Source organism: Puma concolor, chromosome C1 (genome assembly GCF_028749965.1).
Source record: "Puma concolor isolate L17-30 chromosome C1, mPumCon1.1.hap2, whole genome shotgun sequence".
NCBI lineage: Eukaryota > Metazoa > Chordata > Mammalia > Carnivora > Felidae > Puma > Puma concolor.
This window is the reverse complement of record NC_141674.1, coordinates 91,774,579-91,798,834: the sequence shown is the minus strand read 5'-3', so window position 1 is coordinate 91,798,834 and position 24,256 is coordinate 91,774,579. Positions and strand designations below refer to the sequence as shown.

Genomic DNA, 24,256 nt, shown 5'->3' with positions numbered 1-24,256 from the left:
TCAACAGAAATGATCACAATAATAAAAATAATATTTATTGGGCATCTCCTATGTGCCAGACACTGCTAAGCACATCATTATCTTACTGTCCCTCAGAACAAAAAAGTGAAATAACTTGATTAAGTTGGAACTTGAACCTGAAGACTGTTTGAATTCAGTAAAACAGCTTTAAAGGCATGTACTTTCCCAAGTTAGACAACTCCACTTCTAAAAATACCTGGTTCTAAATGCCCAAGACCCAGGGATCTCGGAAACTTCCCATCTAGAAGGGGCAATTGACCCTTTCTTAGGAGGCCATAAAGAAGTACAAAGCTACTCCTTTACTGTTACTACTCCTAAAACAATCCCAAGTTGCCCCAAACAAACTATCAAGAGTATAAAATATGTACCAACAGTGTACCTGTACTGTCAGTCTAAATGGAAACTTCCTGGCTGTGGTTTTAATTGGAAATGGAACCCTTCCCTTGCTGCCCAAATTTATTACAGTTACACATCACACTCAGGTTTTCATCTAGGAGACAAGTCATTCTGGTGATGGATGAGGCAATATTTATATATCATCTTGCAAAGTAAGCAAGGAGACTTCCAGTTTAAAAGCACTATCGGCTATTGTTATACTCTAATAATGAAAACAATGATTTTGGAAAAAAGATTACTTATATATAAACAATTTTTTAAACTGCGAATTTTGTATTAGTCACACAGATCAGGGTATACCTATCAATTCAGGTGGCCAGATGCAAGATGTTACTCTTAAAATTCATTGCCCTCTGTGGAAAGATCTAGTCAAAGAAGGTTCTCATAGTTTAGCTCAATATTTATTCCTCCAAATTTCATGCTTCCTCCTATTGATTCACCATTACGAATATTCATTAGCTTTGTTCATACAACTTCCAAGTGATTTACTATTAAATAATTAAAACAAAAATGAAAGATTAAGAGCCATGGTGCATACAGTTTTATCAAAAATCCTGTTAATTATGGTTGCTATGATACATCATAAAATCCAACTATGAGTGCCCGGGTAGCTAAAGCCATCAAATAGACAGGATTTTTAAAATATTCTCCATTTAATAACAACAGGAAACATATAAGAAAACAACACAAAACAAGACTTAGAAGAAGCCTTATAATCTGCTGGTAGGAACGCGACACAGAGCAACTACATTTGATGAAAATGCCCACACTCTACAGACCACAGATTGGTTTCTGGGTGCACACCTTGAGGTAAACAAAACAAAATGCAACAACTCTTGATCATATGCACCAAGATCTAGGTACAACGGTGGTTCTTGTAGAGTGGATCGTAACTGCAAAAATCTAAAACTAAAACACACACACACACACACACACACACACACACACACACACAAACTTGCTAAATTCTCACAATTGAACAATGTATTTATCCAGTGGAACAGGTAGGTAGGTAGGTAGGTAGGTAGGTAGATAGATAGATATGGATATAGATATATATCCTTTTAATATGAAGGAACCATATCATACAGATCAAACAGATAGTTTACAAAAATAGTGTTGAATGAAAAATTTAAGCTACAGAATAGTTTTTTCAGGATGGTAACATTAAAAAACCCAAAGTCAAAACCATAAGCTGTTTATGAGCATATAAGCTTCACATAAAAAATATATATTAACATTGACTGGAAGGAAATACACCAAATTTATGATACTGGTTCCCTCTGGAAAAGGAAGGCATGGAAGGGATCCGAGGATGGAGACAAGATGGTTTCAACTCAGTCAGTAATATTTATTTTTTAAAATCCTAAGAAAAACAATGTAACGTCATCATTGTTAATTTTAAGTGGTGGTTGTACATACATCTGTTATATTAAGTACCTTTAATTTAAAAAAAACTAAAAAAGGAAAATATTTATGATACCTTCAAGATTAAGGACCTCCAACATAGCCTAAATACTTTAAAGAACATGTATATATTAGAGCAATAATCTTTAGTATGAATGCCATCATCATATTAACATATCTCTGTTTTAGCAGCTCATTTATTCATTCAACAAATATTTATCGAGCCCACCATGGACATAAGACAAAGTTCCTGCTCTCTGGAGTTTATATTGTGGAGGAGAAAAGAGACAGAAGCAGTATATAACATAATAAATATCCAGTCATTAGAATGAATGTTCAATCAGATGGTACCCAGTAAGGTATAGCCACTGACGTCTTTTCTGATTGGTTTGTGTTGATTCTGTCCCAGTTGTTAAATAGTTTGAGTATCTCCCTTATAATAAATTCAACGAAGAAAAATTAAGCAGGCTCAAGGAATGGATAAAGGGTGTGAAAGAAATGCTATTTAGTTTTTAGTTTTTTAAATTTTATTTATTTTTGAGAAAGAGAGAGAGAGGGGAGGGGCAGAGAGAGAGGAGACAGCGAATCCCAAGCAGGCTCCCTGCTGTCAGTGCAGACATCAATGGCGGAGCTCGAACTCACCAAACACAAGGTCATGACCTGAACTGAAGTCAAGAGTCTGACATTTAACAACTGAGCCACCCAGGAGCCCCAAGAGATGCTATGTAAATAAGGTGGTCAGATAAGCTTCTTTGAGAAGGTATTCACGAAACAGAGTCTTGAATAAAAGGTGGGAGGGAGCTATGGGAAGATTTTGAGAATGTGGGTCCAAACAACGAGGCAAAAATAAACTTAGTTTTATGCGCAACACCAAGAAGTTGCAGGCAGAGCGGTCTGAGCAAGGTGGGAGTGATCAGAATGGACTTTAGAGAGGTATTCAAAGACCAGACTATATAGTACCTTTCAGGCATTAGTAAGACTTCAAATATAGGGGTGCCTGGGTGGCTCAGTCGGTTAAGCATCAGACTTCAGCTCAGGTCATGATCTCATGGTTCATGGGTTCAAGTCCCACATCGGGCTCTGTGCTGACAGCTCAGAGCCTGGAGCCTGCTGCTTTGGATTCTGTGTCTCCCTATCTCTCTCTCTCTGCCCCTCCCCAACTCGCTCTCTCTCTTTCTCTCTCTCTCTCAAAAATAAATAAACATTAAAAAAATATTTTAAAAAATGAAGAGTTTGGATGTAATTCTCAGTGGGACATAACAATTAAGGAGGAACTTGAACAAGGACCTGACTGATTCAGATTCTTAAAATTTTATCTCTATGTATATTATATAATTACATATCTAACTATATAATATTCATGCTATACATCTATATGTATAATTTTTATATATTATAATATTTATATTGTGCTCTATATTATAATACTATAAAACCTATGTGAATTTGGTAACAGGGCAAGAGTTAGGGAATACTGCAGAAGTCTAGCCTAGGTATAAAGCTGTTTGGGACCTGGTTGTTAGCAGTAGAGAGGGTGAAAAGCAACTGATTTGGGATATATTTGGAAGTTTAGCTAACAGGACTTGTTGATATCTGTTGTGAAGGACATAAAGGAGTTAAGGAGGATTCCTAGATTTTTCATCTTGAGCAACTAGATAAATATAAGCTGCTGTTTATAGATATGGGAAAGACTACAGGCAAAATCCATTTGGGGAGAAGAAATCAAGAGTTCTATAATAAATGTGTTAAGTTTAAAATGCCTACTAGACATCCGAGTGGAGACAGCATGGAGGGGGTTGGCTATATAACAGTTGTTATTGATAGTGTTAAAAAAAAAATCAAAAGCATCATGCTAACTACTTTTCTCAACACCTCCCCCACAAGAATATGATTTTGTTAACTAGCCAACAGTTGCTGACTTATTATTCTGGTTTTAGATGGTGAACACAATATGTACTCCGCTCTGTATGATTTCTAACAGCTTATTTCCATTTATATGAACACGTTAATGGAAAAGAAAGCAGGAATGGAAACAAACACTGTTGATTGGTTCTCTTATCCCTGAATGAAGACACTCATCACATAATGTGTATTTCCAACATTCCACACACTGTTTACAGAATCCAATTTTCTGAGGTTATTTCAGATAAAAGGCATTTTAAATAACAAAATCATAGTATTGTGTTCATAGTCCAAATCATAAATGTAATTTTAAAAACGGTTTTTGTGATGGTTTTATCCCACATACTACAAACAAAATTAGGGAGGAATTTATAGTATGGTTTATGAGTAGGGAATGCATGTCATACTGTCTGGGTTTATATCCTGTTCCGACTACTTGGTTGGAAAAGTTATTTAACCTCATGCCTCGATTATTCCACCTGCTAAATAAGGATAACGATGGGATTGAAGATTATATGAACCAACAAAGGCTGATGTTTAGTCAGTACAGTGCATGGTACCATGCAGGCTCTTGATAAATATCAGCTACAAACGTTATTTGTAAAAACATAGCACACGTTCAGTTCAACAAGCATGCATTAAGTACTATTATCTGCTTCACACTGTGCTAGGCACTATTTAAAGCACTGTCTCCAGTGATGGCTAAATAGAACGCTATTCTGAGTCAGACAGTAGACACATTGATGAGAATGCTCCCCAACACCACGTATGTTATTAGTCTTCTAATCTTTGAAATCAAAATCCTTATGGAGTGGTCCAGGCATCACAGCCAACCTCAGATTGCCTACCAGCTCACTCTCTTTATCATGCACATATCCTCTTCTTGCAACTTGAGTTGACCATTTATGTTGAATTATCCTTTCCCTTGAGGGAGAGTTGCTTGGAAGTGTATTTGATTTCTTCCTTTCATCATTTCCAAGAAGGAGAGAGAGCAACAGGAAAGAAACAAAAAGTTACATGGAATGGTGAAAAACCATTGTTCAGACAAGACCTGATTATAATGTAAGCTGCTAGACTTCTCAATGGACATCAACCCTCTGGAACAAAAAGAGCTATTTCTTTGTACCGAAGCAATATCCAGTTCAATTCTTCATTTAATATTTTAGAAGTCAGTTTCAAAGTAGGTCAAAGAATGAAAACCAATTCTGGCTCTTTCTTGGCTCACATCTTTAATTTTCATGGAACTGATACTATGTGAATCTATCTATTCCCAGAAAGATGGGAAGAAACTTACAACCTGCCAATCTCAGTAAGTTCTTTTCCAATATTATGCGTGTGAAACAACTTTCAGCACTTTCCCCTTTTGTAAGAAAAGAAATTCTGAAATCTAAAAATGGCACATGAAAAACCAGTCTGCCCATTGGTCTGGTGAAATAAAACTAAAGCAGATTTCACACCAGCCACTTTATACAATTAATATGTTTCAGTATGCAACTGTTTCCAAAGGATGATACTAAATGAAAAGGGGTGCTTGACTTAGGGTAAATAACAACTTCTCCAAGCTCTTACATTAGGAACAAAAGATATGAGGGGGCACACAAATAAATTTTTCTCAGCTTTGAGATGATGACACCCTGCCACCAAAATCTCCTGCAAGAATATATAAAATTTCCACAAGATGAAGGGTGTGCAAAAGACCCTGAAACAAGACCTGTTCTTCTGGAAGAAAGGATACTCGCAATTTTAACTTAATCAACTGACAAAAAAATGGTATCTGTTTAAAAGGCCCAAATATACATATTTTTAATTGCTGGCTTGAACAGAAAAAATAGGAGGAAAAAGGCAATAAGTGCAAAAACTACTACAATTGGGAATAAGAAATTTTAAATGGCCTAGAAACATTAAAAATCAATCTAAACATTAAAAAAAAATTTTTGAGAGAGAGAGAGACAGAGCATGAGCGGGGGAGGAGCAGAGAGAAAGGGAAACGCAGAATCCAAAGCAGGCTCCAGGCTCTGAGCTGTCAGCACAGAGCTGGACAAGGGGCTCGAACTCAAGAACTGCTAGATCATGATCTGAGCTGAAGTCAGAGGTCCAACCTACTCAGCTACCCAGGTGCCCCTGGCCAAGAAACATTAAAAATCAGTCTAATCAAGAAGCAAAAAGTACATCCTTAAAAAATTAAATGTAATCTCACCTTCCAATATTTCCATTTATCAATACAAAATCACAGAAGTTATTACCTCGGCAGAAAAGATGGTGGCAATAAGGATAATCTTATCACTATTCTTTTTGGTAAAGTACATATTTTCACTTATCTGCTAAGGCCCTACATTAGAAGAATATTTAAGAATTTCCAGTTGAGAATCTCACGCCTAGCACATTTTTTGTAAAATGCTTAAAAGCAGAGTGTGAACTAATCATCTTTCTGGAGGACAATTTGACTCCAGTCAAGAGCCTTAAAATGTAAAAATCAAACAAACTAAATGTCTAGAAATAGAAGATTGATTAAAGAAAAATCCATGTGGTAGAATACTACATAGCAGTAAATCTCAAACACATAATGTTGAATTTAAAAAAGGAAGTTATACAATGATGCGCACAGAATTTTCCCATTTATTCAGAGTTTCAAGAACAATCCTACCTATAATCTGTGGATCACAATCAAAATATGATTTTCAATTATTTGCTAAAGGTGAAGAAGAACTATAAGGGGAGAAAAAATTACCAGAGGGCATAGCACCCAGGAAGGGTAAGTACTTTCTTTGTGAAGCTTTTGTTTTGGTGGTGTATATGGAAAGCATGTGTTTAATGAGTTGTAATATAAAATGTATTTCTCACTGAGGATCAATTTAAAGCAAATTTTAAAGCCACAAGTACTGTTTATACGGTGTAATTTGCCCATTTTTAGCTTGTTGCTCCCAAAGAGGTCCCCTGACTTTGCTCTCTACTGTGTGGCAGAAGCTGTCTTCCTCCTATCTCTAGAAGCTCTCTCAAGTCCACGTAAAGAAGAGCAATGCCCAGAGAGGGGCCTGCCTAAGTCACACATGCTGATTTCAGTCCCCCTGACTGACAAACAGAATGTCTATTTCATTCCACTCTAGGGAATGCAAGAACATAGCCCTACTCTATAGCCTCAGCCAAATACAATATAAGGAGCTCAACAATCAAAACACATGTGTGGGTGCCTAGATGGCTCAGTCGGTTAAGCTTCTGACTTCAGCTCAGGTCATGATCTCACGGTTCATGGGTTAGAGCCCTGCATCAGGCTCTGTGCTGACAGCTCAGAGCCTGGAGTCTGCTTCAGATTCTGTGTCTCCCTCTCTCTCTGCTCCTCCCCTGCTCATACTCTCTCTGTCTCAAAAATAAATAGACATTTAAAAAAAAATTTTAGGGGCGCCTGGGTGGCTCAGTCGGTTGAGCGTCCAACTTCAGCTCAGGTCATGATCTCGTGGTCTGTGAGTTCGAGCCCTGTGTCGGGCTCTATGCTGACAGCTCAGAACCTGGAGCCTGCTTTGGATTCTGTGTCTCCCTCTCTCTCTGTCCCTCCCCCGCTCATGCTCTGTCTCTCTCTCTCTGTCAAAAATAAATAAACATTAAAAAAAATTTTAACATGTGCATTTAATATGGGAAGTTTTGAATGTGGGAGAAGAAGGATATGTTCAATAAAAAAGACTACATTGATATATGTTCACCACTGCATGTAACCGATAATATATAACCAATAGAAAAGAACATTAAGCTGTCAAGGTGAGAGGGTAATTAAATAAAATATTGTATATCCACATAATCAGATCTTTATAGCTATCAAAACCATATTTCCTAAGAATATATAATGATACAAGTAAATGCTATAAGTGTAGCAGTAAATGGGAAAAAAAGATGAAAAAAATGTATGTGATACGATTCCAATTTTGTAAAACAAAATATATATTTAGAGAGAGAGAGAGACTCATAAGAAATATGACAAAATCACTTCAATGTTGCATGTGAAGCTCTTCTAATTTTTTTTTCCAAATTTTCTATTTGGAAAAATACATTTCAAAGATTCAATGAGAAATGGAGTTTAAAAATCCCTTATATACGCTTTCAGTGTTGGAACTGTGAGTAGATTTTGCCTCTCTCACCTCTCTTGAGAACATCATCATAAGCTGCCCAAGTACAGCAGCCAAACTTTTCCAGTTGTTTCTTAATTTACAGAGGAAACAGATTCATGATAAAAGTTCCCAAGAAACAGAAAACATTCTAGAAAGTCAAATACTACATTGAAACAACTGATCAATTAATCAATTAAAAGCATGCTATTATTTATTTGTTCCCTAGGAATATATTAAATGCTATGAAGTAGGAAAGCAATATAATGCACAGTCTCTGTTGAGTCCCGGTAGGCTTTCTTACATATCATCTCATTTAAAGAGTGGTGATCCAGATAAAGAATCAGGATACAATAAACACACAAAACAAATGTGCATGTGGGTGTATTAATCAGTAAGATGTAATAAGTGCTAAATGGTACCACACAGTGCAGTACACAGGCAGAGCTAACATATATACTCAGTCAACAAAATGATATGTGCTGAAATTGGCAGGAAGTACATATAAAGAAACACACAGACCTTGAAGGATGGGTGGAATCAACAGAAGTGCAGAGAAGCACAGACGATTCCAAGCAAGAGGAATGTCCTCTGCTTGTCCTCGCAGAGAAAACACATGAGATGAGGGACTTCCTGTGTGATGACACTAGTTTTCAACATCAGACGATCAAGATGCCAGCCTAGGACCCGTGTACAGTCCCAAAGCTCGGAGAGCAAGCCCACCTCACCAAAGTCTGGAGAATAATGCCTGAGAGACCCTAAAACAATCTGGAAGGGCTATGGTATTTTTAGGATGTTGCTTTTCACACTTTTCAGTGATATTCCCCTCCACAGAGAGCAGATAAGATTACTCCTTGGGGGACTGAGGAGTGTTTCATCTTTAAAAACCTTGCATTTGTGCATTCAGTTAAATGCTTCTCCTAATCTTTGTGTAAAATTGGAGCTCCAGGTAGATGAGCCATGCTTATCTTAGCACACTCCAGCATTAACTAAGTTAAAAAAAATACATACATACATATATATTATGTATGTATGTTACATATATATACACACATGTGTATATGCATATTTATATATATGGCATATATATAGGTCTAACTCAACACGTTTTATGATTTTCCCTCCTATTCCATCCTGCCAGACATAAGGAGCCATTCTACCCTTAACCAGGCCACTAGGCTGTCATTTAAACACTGTGCTTGCATCTGACCCACCCAGCCTTTTTCTATCTTTTTCAGACATTGTTGAGCATCAGGCACTTGGCTACCAGATAGTATTCTCCAAGTGGCCCTTTGATATGCAGCAAAATAATGTTTCACCTTTAAATTCTGAATGCTGGCTTTGCTGCTCTCCTCCCCCAGCCTCTGAGTACACACTACTTTTTTATTCATTTTTCTTAGGACTCCTTGATTTCCTTTGGAGGCAGGGAACACATGTTATTTGACTTTGATTCACACCACCACCTCTCAGTTTTGCATGTGCTGTATGACTCTGCTCACTTCACTCTGCATTCAGTAGTCTGGAATACTACTTGTGAAGCCTCAGCGCAACACAGACAGAGGCACTTGCAAACACAGAGAACACTATCTGAGAACATTCAGTGACATGACGTGGTTTTAAGTTTTGTTAGCCCCACCATAATCTTTACCAACTCCCTCCCAAGCTCCCTCCCCATAATATTCTGTTCATGCCATGCCACTGAACTTCAATCCAAATGCAGTAGCCCCCTCCCAATCAGATCATTAGCCATAAGTTCCCTGAAGGTGCCATACACAAGGTCCTAGTGGGAATGGGAAAAAAGGTTGAATACAACCAGATTTAAAACCCAGCTACAGTACTTTAGACTTGATGCAACAGACAATAAGGAGCTATGGTAGGCTCCTCAACAAGGAAATACTTGATACAGTGATAGATCAAAAAGATTGATCTCCATGAAACTGAATTCATTTCAAACGTGAATTAAACTTTTCTAAGAAATGAGTCTAAATAATGAACTAAATAACAATGAAGTGTTAGTAATGAAGGAACTGATGGTTTTTATTTTTTAAATTCCATTCTGGGATAATTAAGGGATAAATCAGTTCAAATGAAAGATGTCACTGTTATTAAAACTTCATTCATTTATTGAATTACATTTCATGTGAACAGAGTTATTTTAAGATTATTTGATTATCATATAAGTCAATGTCATTTCCAGTTTTTGGAAAATTGATATTAATGCCTTGTCACTGAAAATGTAACTCAGTTTATCAAACTAATTTCTCAGAGGCCACCTGATAGCCACCAGATGGCAACCTGCACTGATGTCAAATTCGAAATTTAAGTTCTGGATTGCCCTGCAACTATGCATTACCCCTCACCATCCCGCTGGGTTCCGTTAAAATCATAAAACCCAAAGGCTTTCCACTACTTTCCTAAATTCCATTTGAACAAAATGAAATATGTTCTATCCACAATGGTTACGATAATTAAGGTATTTTTTTTCTTAATAGGAGTCTATCTGGAAATAGCATAATATGGAACGATCATTAATAGGCCTGTTATGGTACTTGAGTAAACGCCTATCAAGAGCAGGGGCACACATTCGTACATTTCCTAAAGAAAATCCATTTTCATTTCAAATTCTGACATTTTATTTAGAAAAATTACATCCTTTCTTTTAATTATTTCAGTAAACATAATGAGGGTATTGCTAACTACACCTCAGAGTACTTTATTTTCTCCCTTTTTTTTAGTAATATGAGTCTACTTGTAATTAAAGGCGCACTGCATTCATGATGCCGAGGGTCTCCAAGGGAAACACTTAATGTCCACCTCATAATATTATGCCACAATTACAGGCACAGAAGACTTTTTAATAATCTTTGTTTCCTAATTTAGTTTTGGTTGGCTCTGAAATCCACAGCAGCTCTCAAGGGCTCCCATTTCCACAGTCATCAGCACTGCTGCACCATCAATTGTACAAACGCACATGACTTCTTCCGTCTGTGGGCTTCCTTTCAAAGCTTCTGTTTAACTTATCCAGAAAATTAGCTGCAGGCTGGAGATAATTGCAGATAATTTTGCCATTTTTAAGCCACTGGGGTGTTGCGTGCAGATATGACAGCTAAGTTTGTCTAAACACAAAGAACAAGTCATAGCTTTGTGTTGTCACTTCAGCTTTACACACGGGTTCAGATCATCCTATTTGCTCTTTATGCAAATTGAAACAAATTGTCGTCACTGGATGATCCGTGTTTTCTGACAAAGCTGTGCTATGTGAAGCTTTTATGTGGCTGGAAGAAGGACATGATCTATACTAACATATTACCCCAGCCTAAAAAACAAAAAGCCTAATCTATGCGTCTATGATTCAGATTCTTCCTCCTTAGCAGAGATATTTCTTGGGCCACCAACAGCTTAAAAAGAATACATTAAATTAAAAAGAAGATGTATCGTCTCATTATATACAATTCATATATATTAGTCTCAATATACACAATTCATATAGATGTGTGTATATGTGTATATGTTTCCCCTATTTTACTGTCATGAATAGGAACGGCAGAGTTCTCCCATAAAATTTATGTTCACAAATACTGGTAGTACTAATATACAGCAATTTAAAACCACTATATATTAAAGAGTTATTAAACAGGTCATCTGGGTTAGCAAGCCGAGATCTATTGTCAAACAGAATCACGTGGCCCTTTTTTCCCTAAAATTTCACCATAAACTATATGCTGCATTCCTGGATAGTCACAGCCACATAATGATGGAGCAAGTGCAGAAAGCGGCAACACTGACTCTTAACACATTGCCAATGAACTTCAACTTTATACAAATCAGCCAGGGGAATTTCAGGGTATTTCTCTCACCAAATGTGCCCTTAGTGTTCAGAATTGTTATACTCACAGCTAATAAGGGTGTCAGTAACTAAGCAGGTGATTTCTGAAACCATTTTGCAGCAAACATTTACATATAAGGGCTAAGTAGTGATTGTGCTTATGTGGCAGCAACGCTGATGTAATGGGCCATAACAACTCTGAGGGAGCAGGAAGGGATGGATGTGTGTGTCAAGGAGGAAAGTGTGAAAATCATAACACAAATGACTTTATGGATTCCCATTAGACCTTGGGCTAGGGAGCACCTAAACAGGTCTGATATGACAGCATCCTGAGACAGCTTTACAGCCTGGTGTCAGGAACCCTTACACTAAAGAGTTTTATGGAAAATCCAAAACTAGAGAGAGGAAGTGTTGCCCTATTAGGCCATTATCATTGACTTGGCATATAATATGCATACAAATAGCCCCAAAGTATGTGCTTAAAGGATAGATTATTAAATCTGTTCTGCCAATCATATGCATATTAAGGAGTCCAAATTAGGCACTGATAGGTAACATCGCACAAATCGTACACTCTCCCTTGAAAAACGTTTCTGCTCCGTGACAAGTTTACATGCACCAAGGCTTCCAAATACCTGCCTCATACTCAGATGTAGCCTTTGAAAAGGCGGTCTTGTGGATCTTGGGGTAAACATACAAAGTATACATATTATTGCACTTGAGAAAGTTGAGGGATATCACTTTAATTCTTTTTTCTCTTTTGGTCTTTAACATCACATAGCTAGGGAACTGGTAGGGAACTGACTTGCTTAAAGACCTTACACCATGTGCTGTGAAAGGCATGAGAAGCATGAGAAGTTCTGTAATGTGCCCTTTCCCACTCATGATCGGAAAGAGAGGCACACTAAAGACACCCAGTCAATAAACCCTTCCCCAAAAGGACAGGAACAGTGCCGAACTTGCCTTTTCTTGCCAGGGGCTGAGATCAGAAAAGCTGCATATTTAAATTACAGGTTGAACACACTATACAGGACCTATGCAAGTGGAAACGGCACGCTGCAGAAAGATGTCTGCTCTTTTACTTCAATCTGTAAATTATTAAACAATTCCAGAAGAGGCATATTGCTACAAGTGTCATGCAAACCAATATATAGAGCTAGAGTGTTCTTCATAATATGAACAGTTGGCCCAGAACTCATTCTCTGCTGTGAGGAGTGCACAACTTATCACCTGCACAGCAATTTCACTCCAAATTTGCAATGAGATCTTAAATTTGACCTTTTATGAGAGATTATCAAAGACCTTACGCAAAGGCAACAAATGTCCCTGCTCTTTTACAGATTTATTATAGTTTTGCTAATGTGTTTGAATGAAGTACTCTTCTAGAAGTCTCTGGTTTCTAAAATGTACGTTTTTTGGTTTTTTGGTTTGTTTTTTGTTTTTTGTGTTTTTTTTGCAAAGCACATACCTGTTTCCCAGAGAGACGGGTCCTCTCTTTGAAATATTTAGTCTTTCAGGGCACTTTAGTCATTGTGACACCTAATAGCCAAGATCTTTTTCTCACCCTCCACAAAATCAGGTTTAGACTATAATTCAAACCAGTCCCCAAAGGCACTTCTGAAAAATGGCAAGCCGTTAGCTTTTAGGTAAAAACACTCTTTATTGCTCAAAATTGTTGCCTGTTACAAAACCTTTTCCACAGTGCTAGGTCTAAGATGATCTTATGCTAATTTAACTCACTGGGGACTGTGAACAGATGCTACTTTGATTAATAGTTTCACTATCCTGAAAATGCCAGGCCGGGTTCAAGATAATAAAGTCAGATAAGAATACTATTAAAATCTGCCATATGATTATATCTGTTACGTGGGGGAAAATGGGATCACAATTCCTCTACCAAATAAAGACCGCCTGTAATAATAAAAAAAAAAAAAAATGACATAAACCAAATGAACACACTATCTGGACTCTCTAGCACCTTCATTTACATCAGCTTAATCACCAAACTCGTGACTAATACCTTTAGGTAAACTTTCAACCATGTCCTTAGTGAAAATCCCATGTGTCACTCCAAAGTTCTCCTTTCACATAACATTTAACTTTTCACCCCGGAAAAGACTGATGTACACCACGAAAACAATGAATTCTTTAACTTGGCCTCTCAAAAGGATAGTATCTGAATTTGTATGCCGAGGTCACTACTTTTCAGCAAATATGCTTTCAACATTCCAACATTCGTATTTAAAGTACCCATAGAAAACCAGGACCCTTGAAAATAAGGACCCTACATGAGTTGACAAAGAAGACTTTTCTGGAGGCATTACCTCCTCTCTTCTTTGCTTCTCTTCTCACTGACCTCCTAACCAAGGACTTCCACATCACATCAGTTTCCTGATGAGGAAAACCATGAACTCTAACCTAGCCTTGAACAATGAACCTCAAGGGTGGCCCTATACAGGCATGTGAAGAGAACTTTGTTTTTCTAAAGTTGGTTTACCAATGGATTTTATCCTTTACTATAAGACATTTGGCCTAATCATATTCCCAGACTCCAATCTGAAACTGAACCCTCAGCCAAACTCTCTTTTCTCAGTTATATACAGTACGCCTGTTTCAGTGGAAGCTTCAGTTTGTAAGGAAGGCAGAAGGCACGTTCCAGTGCATGAATCACCCTGCGAATCGTAATCCCAGGTCCTGCAAACCTCCACCGAGAAGAAAGCTAGCCTATTAGCACCAATCTGCCACCAGCAGATTCAGCTCATTGCTTGAGTTTTCACACTCACCACATCTGTACATGTAAATGACATGCCTCCACTTAATATGAAACATTCTATTCAAAAGGGTTGCCTCACCATTGCACAGAATGTCTCAGGAGGGTCTCCACAGGTAATGTCCGGAGGATCCAGTTTTACTTTCAGATATTTGGTCATGTCCGTGGATTCCGGCTGACAGGCCATGTAATCCCAAACTTTCCCTTCTTCTGTGTAAATCTGAGTCTTACACACATCGTAATGTCCCCATACCAAAGGGTAGGGCTGCATCACTGAGGACACTGTAACCCAAAGGGCATGAATTGACAGGAATCTTGACAAATACATCTCTAAATTCTTGGCAATCTTTGTGGTAATAAAGCAGGGTTTGCTTATTTGTGATCTATGTCCCTTTTACATATACATATATGTGTATATGTAGGTAAGTCTATATATTAAAAAAAAAAAAAAAAGAGGATGAAATCTCAATGTAGATTCCAAATCTAAAAGCCAAGGGTTGATATTGTGCGTGTTCAGGTATATCGAGGATTTGGGTGGAAGTCTAACATACTTGTGCGGTAGGCATCGCCAACAACGTGCAGCTTTTTCGTTGTCCTAGAACGTATCTATTACACTCAGGTCTAGTTTGGTTTTTGTAAAAGATGTCCAGGAGCAAAGGATGATTTAGCGATGTGATGGCTCTGCCGTTGTACATCCGATAACCCTGGGTGATCCTCAGTGCTCGTGGCTCACAAGGGATGCTCAGATGTACTGATAGTATCTGAAGCAAAAGGATGAGTGTCTATAGCCCGGTGTCTGCTTCTCATCAATCATTCTTTCCTTCTGGCACCAACACCCTTTAAGAAACAGGAAGAGTAAAAGTTATTGCCCTAGAATCGATGCATTACAAAATGTTTGATATGTTGACATTTGGGAGGGTTGATGCAATATAAAGCAAATTGGTGTAATATGGATAACCTTTACGCCGATGCTTTGCTAGAATGAGCAAACCACAGAAATCATTCACATTGGGGAGAATTTTGATACGAAGGACTTAACTCTTCCGTAACAAAGACAGATGTGCATGTTCCAGGTGAGTTACAGGTTTTCGCTTCAAAAATCATATTTCCATCTTGACAAAACTGAGAGCAAGCAGCTAGATTTAAACATTTCTCATGGATTGCAATGCTAGAAAATCTTACAGGAGAACAATGGGGGAAAATGAACGCTTTTATAACAATGACAAAGAAGTGACAACTACTTGTATGCCTTTTGTCTATTGGCAAAGAGACCCTAAAAATCTCTAAATTCCTTGTACATTTCTTAGCTTTTGTTAGTCCGAGTGAAAAACTGGCATTGTTGGCACAAGGCTGTCCCTCTGGATTTGCTCATTATATGGAAGAATTTAGCCTCTTTTGTTTAGTTGCATTTAGTGATAAAGATAACTTGGCTCTCTGGAAAAAATACTCAAAAATAAAACCAAAGGAGCAAATTTTCCTTTCATAAGAATTTTCTATTTTCTTACATCTTTTTATAGCCATTACATCTGCATTTGCACTTACTTTTTGTAACAGAAGAGAATTTGTCCCAAAGGCAAATATTATACGCTGCCTTAAAACTAAAAGCTCTGTAGTAAAATGCACAATTTAAAATGCACATATAAAAACAGCTGAGGGTGAGTTAACAGGCCATGAAGCAGAATAATATGGCACTAATTCTAACAGAAAATAAAAATTACTGTTTAAAAGTACTTTTGGTCAACTGATAATGCAGCCTACATAACTATGAGTACTAGTCATTGGTGAGTTTAACTGGCAACTTTTCTCTTTAGAGATCACTGTCCAAATCTAAACAAAAAATAACATTTGGAACCCAGGTGTAAAAAAGAGGTATTTGTGTAATTAGTTGGTTCATCGTGTCATAGTCCCAATAATTAACTATTTTTTAAACAATTGAAAAGGACAAAAAAGCCCACAGTTTAGAAAATACCATTACAGACCCTTTAATTCACATTAAGCAGTTTAAATAGGGAAGTTCACTATCTTCAAACAATCTTGTAAAAGGAATTCAATATATTTAAATAATGCACCATCTTAAAATGAACTAAGCCACAGAGACTATGAAATGCCAAGGGATGGCTGAATAGTGTTTCCATAGCAAAGTAATTTATAATAATTGCTTTATGGATGCAAGTGCAATTTTCATTATATTCAATTCATAAAATGTTATCATCCAGCTGCAATTTGTGATATTTTCTATTAGGAAAAGTGTTGAATATTTGGGTTCCTACGAAGCAATAATTAGCAGTTTGTCTAAACATGTATAAACTGCTGATTTGAATCTGCCTCCTCCTTGTGACATAAAGACTACACTATACCGTGTTGGGCACATTTTGATATCTTAAGCTAAAAAGAAAAAATCACAGAGAAGCATGTGTTGTGGCTAGCACAGCCTTCTGCTTTTTCAGATTTGGTGTTAATTTTAAGTTGATATTTTAAGAAACATCCAACAATTTGACAATTAATAATCTGAAAAGGTTGTGAAAATAATACACATGCACATTTTCTAGATGCATTTTCAACTGTGTGTACTACTCTGTTATCACAAGAAGACTCTCATGGGGTGTAGGGGAACTGGGCATCACAACAGACAGCAGAAGGGTAAAATCTACTAGACTAGAACTTATTAACTTCAATTCTTAATTTCAAATACTTAGCAACTTATTTATCAAGAACAATATAATCTTGAAGGCCAGGAATGGACTGCTCTGAGTGTACCAAGTGAAAATTATGAATTAGTTTTTAATACTGTTTTTCAAATGTGACCTTAAGTACATATTTGAATGCTCTCAGAGCTTAATCTTCACTTTTTTTGTTAAACAGTAAATGTTATCCCCTAATCTATTTATGTCTTATATCCCTTTCTTTATCCACATTTTGCCTTACTACAACCACAAAATAAAGGATGACCAGGTGGCTGTACGTGAAAAATTTGGACACTAAGGAAATGTATGTGAGCCTGTTACTGTTTCCTGATACAACAGCAATCCCAATAGAACGAATTCTCATTAAAGTATAGCAGAATTATAATGATGGTCATTACACAGAATTATGGACTACACCATTGATCGAATTTAGAGCACTGACAAGGAAAAACGCAGAGGAGTGCAAGATATTTGAATATTAGGCAGTTGCAGGACTGTGCGACAGACATTCTTGACAAGAAGCAGCCAATTATAGCTTAAATTTCTGGCACATAACCAGTTGTGATTAATAGTTTTCCATTACATTACAGACATATTATTAATGTATTAAAAATGTCAAGCTTTGGCAAGCACTAATATGGCATGGCTCAGTTAGTCTGCAGAATTTACATTTAATGAGCTCCCATTGACACAGAAAAAGATATTGACCACGCATATTACAGATCAGGAGCAGAGGGTCACTAAGCTGTTCTTTAACATAATTGCTTAATTTCATTCTAATTTTTGTATTTGTAGCATGTATTCTAGTGTGTATTCTTTATATAAGGTCTCCTTACTTTTTTCAGTGCCACATATACTTCAAAGAAAATCCTCTTAGTTTAAAATTAGTAAGAAATTAAATTTGTGAACTGTCATGACACACAGTGGGAAAGGAAGCCTCTGTCAAAATGGAAAAGTTGCCATTAAAGTATAATTATGGAGTTTTCAAAGAAAACAAAATGATATGAAAATAGAATATTGTTTACCCCCTAACCTCTATTGTCTTAATGGCACTGGTTCCCATCTGGCTATGCTTTCAACCAGGTTAAAATCATCAATTGCTTCTTAAAAGCTAGGTCATCACAGCAAATATCGAAGCAAACGGATTATGACAAAGACAGTCAATGACATATTTGAAGGTTTAATATAGTAAACCAACCCCTTCTGGCCCATAACTGAACTGATTGCCAAATAATATGGGCTTTCAATTGTATCAGGTGTCTGCATCACCTAAATGTGAGCAGCTTCAGAAGAGCTCTGGGCAGCCCCAGTTCTAGTTCTTTGCTTTGCAAATCTTGGAAACTCACTGTACTCAAATAATGCTATCATCTCTACCTACACACTAAAGTACTGAGAAGTCCTCTTTGATAAAAAATAACCACTAATATGCTATGAGAACTCCAAAGACTCTCACTGGTATATAAATGTGCAGAGCCAATGTAAAAACATAAAATTATGTCATGTCCTCAAGTTGACAGATATTACTGATCTGTACTAAAATGGGCTATAACATGGCTTTGCATCCATGAGACATCTTTCTCCAGGCTTCTGTAGCTAATTCCCTTCCACCTTGGATTAACTTTGCATAAGATCCTTCACAGGCCCTTTCCCTCACTAGAAGAGAAGTCTTACAAAATATTACACGGAAGTAATAATGATCAAAATTATAGACAATTATATTCTAAAAACAATCGCCAAATTCATCAACTGAGAGGAAAATATTGACAGTAAATCTGTTAACTCCAGCTCATTCGTTTTATTATATAATTTCACTAGGAGGTGGGGTTGGTGGTAGTAGGCTATTTATTCCATAAATATTCAGCTCTTCAGGGGCACCTGAAATAGACAGCTATTGACTCATTCCTCATAGACATTAAGACTTTTATAAATATGCATGTTTCTGAATGGGAAGGAACAAAAAGAACATGGACTATCATCACATTTCATTGAGTGAAAAGTATAAAGAGATAAAGATATTACCCAAATTCTATAACCCACCAAAATTAGCAGATTCAAACACTGTCATAATGAGATGGACTAGACAAGACATTTAAGATATACTGAATGCTCTTTGCATTTATTTATTTGTTGTGAAGAAAGCATTTCCTAGTCATCTTAATGGAAAAGATTTGCTTCTATTCTTTTGCTAACTGTCTCTCAAAATGTAAGGAATTTAACATGTATTACAACGCCATTGGCATATCTTATTCATTCTTGATTGGGTATTATGAGCAACTGCCTATCATGAGATTCTTAATAAAACCGAATAGCACACCTTCGTATTTGAAAAATCTCAGTTTTCACAGACAGAAGAATGATTAGAGAAATCAGATAGCATATACTTGGCAGGATGTTTGGGGATGGGATAATACATAAAATTATTTCAGAATCAGTTAAGCCTAGAAGAAATCTGGGGTTTCATTCCCATACAACAGCAAATCTTGCCTTCTTACACAGGGAAGTTCAGACATCCAAGGTTTCAAACACACATTTAAGAAAATGTACACCCACCTGAAGTTCTGAAACAAAACTCTGGATTCTGAAGATGAAATTATTTTTTTAAAGTATGCTACATCTCTTACTGACCTATAATATGACACACACACACACACACACACACACACACACACACACATACATTTTTGTTAACACAATAATTGACTTTCTGAGTTGCATGAATTTTTTTCTCTCCAAGCGCCCTGATGCTCTCATAACTCCAAAACTCTCCAAATCTTTACAACAGTTAGAAAACATATCAACTAAATGTGTAATGGTTTAATTCTTTGACAAATTTTTTTCAGAATAATAATGGAAGCAGACAAGTAGTTGCACCAACTGCAAATATACAAAAGGAAACTGCAAAATACACTGGCTTCCTCCTAAAAAAGCTAACCTGAATCACTTTAACACACGTGCCCTGTGAAAGCTGACAAAACAAAAATTTCAATAGAAAAAAAAAAGCTTTGTGTGCAAATAAATTGTTTTCTTACAAAATTTTAGGATTATATCTCTTAAATTTCACAGTAGGAAGTATCACCAAATTAATAGCCAGTATGTGGAATTCTGAATGCCCTCATGTTGGTCTTTAGTGGCGAAACAGATGTCACTTCATGGCTTCCAGAAAAGGAAATACATCCCTTACGTTTGTAAACTGTAACAACATTAAGTGTAAAACACTTGATGCATTTTTTTCCCCTTTGTATCCTTATCCACATGCAAAGGCCCAAATTTTATCTTCATGAAAAACTGAAAGTTGCTTATCTTCCAAAAGAATCTTGGACAGTTATTGAACGGCCTTTCCTTTGCCAAAGAGAAAGGGCGGGGGGGGGGGGGGGGGGCGGGGAAGATAAGACATTCAAAGTGATACAGTTCAAAATACTTAAAGAAATCTGAGGTTGCTAATTCCCCACAGGTTAGAGATACGCTCAAGGTCTAGGCAAATCAGAAAAACCTGGTCCCGTCTCCGGAAAAGACAATTTCTGGGAAACTTTTTCTAACAAGCTTAACTATTACGTAAATTTGAATAAAGCATTTTGTTGGAGGATCTTTCTGGGTAGTCCCCCCCCACCACCACCATTTCTGTAAGATAGGAAAACTTTTAGTGTTTTCAGTCATAAAATAGGGCCTTATTTCTAGAGCAATACGAGTGCCAGATATGCCATATGCTTGGTGGAATTCTGAATCTTACTCAGAATTTTCCATTCCAAAGACTGACAAACTGTTATGATAACGAGGGGTTCCATTACCGTTCGGAGTGCAGAGAAGAATGGAGGGGGAGTTGGGTAACAAAAGCCTGTACTCTCTGGAAATCTATACCTGATGCGACGATGGGAACGCAACCTCCGACTTCTCCAAATAAAGTTCCTTTAAAATCCCCGCTAGGAATTTTCCTGCAAGCCCTGCAAGATGACAACCTAAGTGGATGGGGTGGAGGGTGGAGGTCCCCTGGTGAGGTTACTAGAATAAACAGCAGAGGGCGCAGTTTCTTTTTTTATCGAACTTTTCGCGTGTATGAATCACTTAATTGGTTATTTTGGGCCCAATAATATTCGGGATTATTTGTATTATATATAGATATCCACAGATACATATAGGACAGGAATTCAGTGTCCCTAGACGATTGCGCCAACCGGTTAATGTCATGCCACCAAAGAATCTGAGCAAAATATTCCACACAGCATTCCTACATCAAGTCTTTCCCTCTTTGAATTTTCCCTTCTCCCCAGCTGCACACCATGGGATAGTAATGCTTTAATCTCGCACCAATAGCGGAGATTAAAAGAAAGAGACTTCAAAAGCTCTCAGTGTGGCCACCGGCTCCACAGGGCCGGCAAGAGGGCAAGTTTTCTCCCCAAGCAAAGACAATTGGCAAAAGGAAAAAAAGAATCCTCTGGCGCGTTGTGTGTGGCCAGGTGTGTGCGCGTGAGAGGGGGAGCGCGCAGGGTGCCCGTCCGTGCGTCCGCCGAGGCACAGACCCCGCGCCCGGGCTCCGGAGGCAACACTCACAGACACGTAACCCGCTCGGGGCGCACACCCAGGAAGACTCGCGTGTGGGTGTGAGAGTGTGCGGGTTGTGTGCGCGCCGCGGCTCCGCGCGCTGCCTCCTCAAGGCGCTTCGCAAAGTTCCTCGCCCACCCGGAGCCTCCCTCCCGCCTGTGGATCGCAGGGGCGGGGTGGGGGGGAGGGGGGCGGAGGGAGGGAGGGAGCCCGGGGTTGGGGGTGGGGGGAGAGGGGCCAAGACGAGACGCGCGGGTCTCCGGAGGAGGGGGACGCCGGCTGCACTTACCGTGTGGCCCGCTTGCCCTTGCGCCGGCCGGGAGCCGACCGACGGCGCGGGGCGGCGGCCCTGCCCAGCCGGGTGCGCCTCGGGCGGCGGCCGCAGCAGCGGAGCCCGCGGGCGGCGCACGGGCGGGCGGCGGCAGCTCCCGCCGAGCCTCCTCCCGGGCGCGTGGGGAGCGAGAGGGATGGGGTGTGGACCTGAGCCGCCGCCGCCGCAGCAGCCCCGGGGTCCCGCTCGCGCCCGGCCCGCCGTGGGAGAGGACTCTGCGGACCCCCAGCCCCGCGCCGGCCCGCCACTCCCCGCCGCTTAATTACCTTGGTCGCGGGCCCCAGAGGGGGAGCCTCCTGCGCGTCGCCCCCTCTCGGAGCCCTCGCCGAGAGGGGGAATTCCTTTCCGTTGACGTCCTCTTCCGAAATGCAAAAGATCAGTGACTTTGACAGGTAGATGAGGGGGAGGGAGCAGGGGTGGGCGGAGAGGAAGAGAGGATGAGAAAGGTGCCTCTCCCTCCAAAAATATAGTGATATTAATAATGAAATCGCAGCCTTCGGGAGGTCTTGCCAGCCCAGTCCCCCGCTTGCCGGCTCTCCTCCGCTCCTCCTCGCGCCACTGCCTCTGCCACTTCTCGCCTTAAACTTTTACTGGGGGATTTTTTTTTTTCTATTTCTATTTTTTTCTTTCCTTTTTTTTTTTTTTTTTGTGATTTTTTTTTTTTTTTTTTTCAGCTGCAGGACGATTTCCTGATTCCTGGGGATCAGAACCAGCGGCCGGGTGGTTCTACCCCGCTTGGCACAGCTTTCATTTTATTTCAGATGAAGACGTTGAGCTTAGTCAGAAGGGACATAAATCAGGACAATTAGCATTGGCGCCAAGAAGATCCTCTAGTAACAATTTCGCCCGGGCTTCCTTCGCGCATTCCTCCACTCAAGTCAGAAATGTCACTGCACATAGCGTTGATGGCTGTGAGACGAGACGCACCCAAAGTCCATTTGATGAAATATACATGGCCCACGACGCTTCTGGATTGCGGTTCCCGGGCTCCCCGCCCCCGCCCGCGGCGCCTGGCCGGAGCGGCTCCGAGCGGGCAGCAAGCTCTCAGCAAACTTAGGGGTGCGTGCAAATTAAAGAGTGAGCGTGAGGGCCGGTGAAGAGAGAGAGAAAGAAGCGAGCCCCGGGAAGCCGCAGCCCTCAGAGGGGTGGCTCGAACGTTTCACTTAAAAGCAGATCTTCTGCAACTGCCAGCAAGTGGAAGGATTGCAAACCTTACGCTACCTCGAGACCTGGGCGCTCCGAGCGGTCCTAACTCCGTCCCGCTCGCTGTTGCTGCGGCTGCTCCCGCCGCCCGTGCCGCCGCTCCACGACCTCCCAGCGCTGAGGCTCTGAGACCACCCTTCACCTCCCCACCCCCAGCTCGCCCACGGAAGCGCCCTTTCCAGTAACTCTTCACGTACCATCCACTCGAGCCCCCGCCCGTCCCATCCCTCGCTGCTCCTTCTCCTCCCCCAAACCGTTCCTTAAGCGCACCCCTCGCCCCTAGCAGGGATCCCTACTGAGCTTTTCAACCAACAATCCCCAGGCCCTGCCAGCGGCCCCTAGAGCGCCAGCCTTGAACCTCCTTATTTAGAAATCCATTCCCCTTTGGAAAGTTGAAGTTCAAAAGAAAGCTTGTCAGATCTCCTTGCCTTTCCCGAGAAAAACGCAAATACCCCGACCCCAAGACTTCATTCCCCACCAGTGGGGGCTCAGACTTACCTGAAATCACTCTTAGCTACAAGCTAACGTCAAAAAATAAAATAAATACAAAATCCAGACTTAGATAGGGAGACACTTTAATTAGAAAGAAAGGCTATTGCAATAGAGAGAGAGCTCTGATCTCAGAAATCTGTAAGCATCTCAAAGCCAAACAAAAAAAGCCTTGATACGGTTAAGGGGAATACGCGGCAAGGGAAAGTTGGGCAGAGGAGAGGAAGTAGACCGAAGGCATGACTGACCTGCGGGGTTTGACAAGAATGCGTCTCTGTGGTCCACAGATTTGGGGAGTAAGCGAACAAGGAAACATGTTGTGCATTTTAGTGCTTGCTCAGATTTGCAGGCAAGCTAACGTTCAGGGTTGGGTGGGGAGGAGAGAAGCCTGACTCAAGTTCAGTCAAGGCAGAGCAGAGAGTAAGAAAGGGGTATCTGTGAGCACTTGGGTCACTAACTACACACCCAACTATGAAGGCACAGAGCTAAAAGCAGAGGGATCACTTTTCTGCAATGGCTGGGGGGGGGGGGGGGGGTGGGTGTGTCAGAAGAGTGTTAGAGGGAGAAGTTTGTTGAACTGAGCCTGTAACCAGACCG

The 24,256-nt window shown here is 39.7% G+C and overlaps 1 protein-coding gene across 9 annotated transcripts in view; it reads right to left on the bottom strand.

The window, feature by feature from the left end:
• Positions 1 to 24,007, bottom strand: part of NTNG1 (netrin G1) — a 348,392-nt gene extending 324,385 nt beyond the window's left edge. For 2 of the 9 annotated variants that reach the window (XM_086717718.1, XM_086717719.1), the window contains exons 1-2: positions 22,234 to 23,281; positions 14,499 to 15,253 (exon numbers count right to left, since the gene is read on the bottom strand). In XM_086717718.1, the coding sequence (XP_086573844.1) occupies positions 14,499 to 14,744 (246 nt within the window). In that variant the 5' untranslated portion in view covers positions 14,745 to 15,253; positions 22,234 to 23,281. Of the gene's footprint in view, positions 1 to 14,498; positions 15,254 to 21,925; positions 22,081 to 22,233; positions 23,287 to 23,907 lie in introns of those variants that run through there. The other 7 variants (XM_086717715.1, XM_086717721.1, XM_086717712.1 and 4 more) reach the window with 7 other exon arrangements.
• Between the last annotated feature and the right edge of the window lie 249 nt (positions 24,008 to 24,256).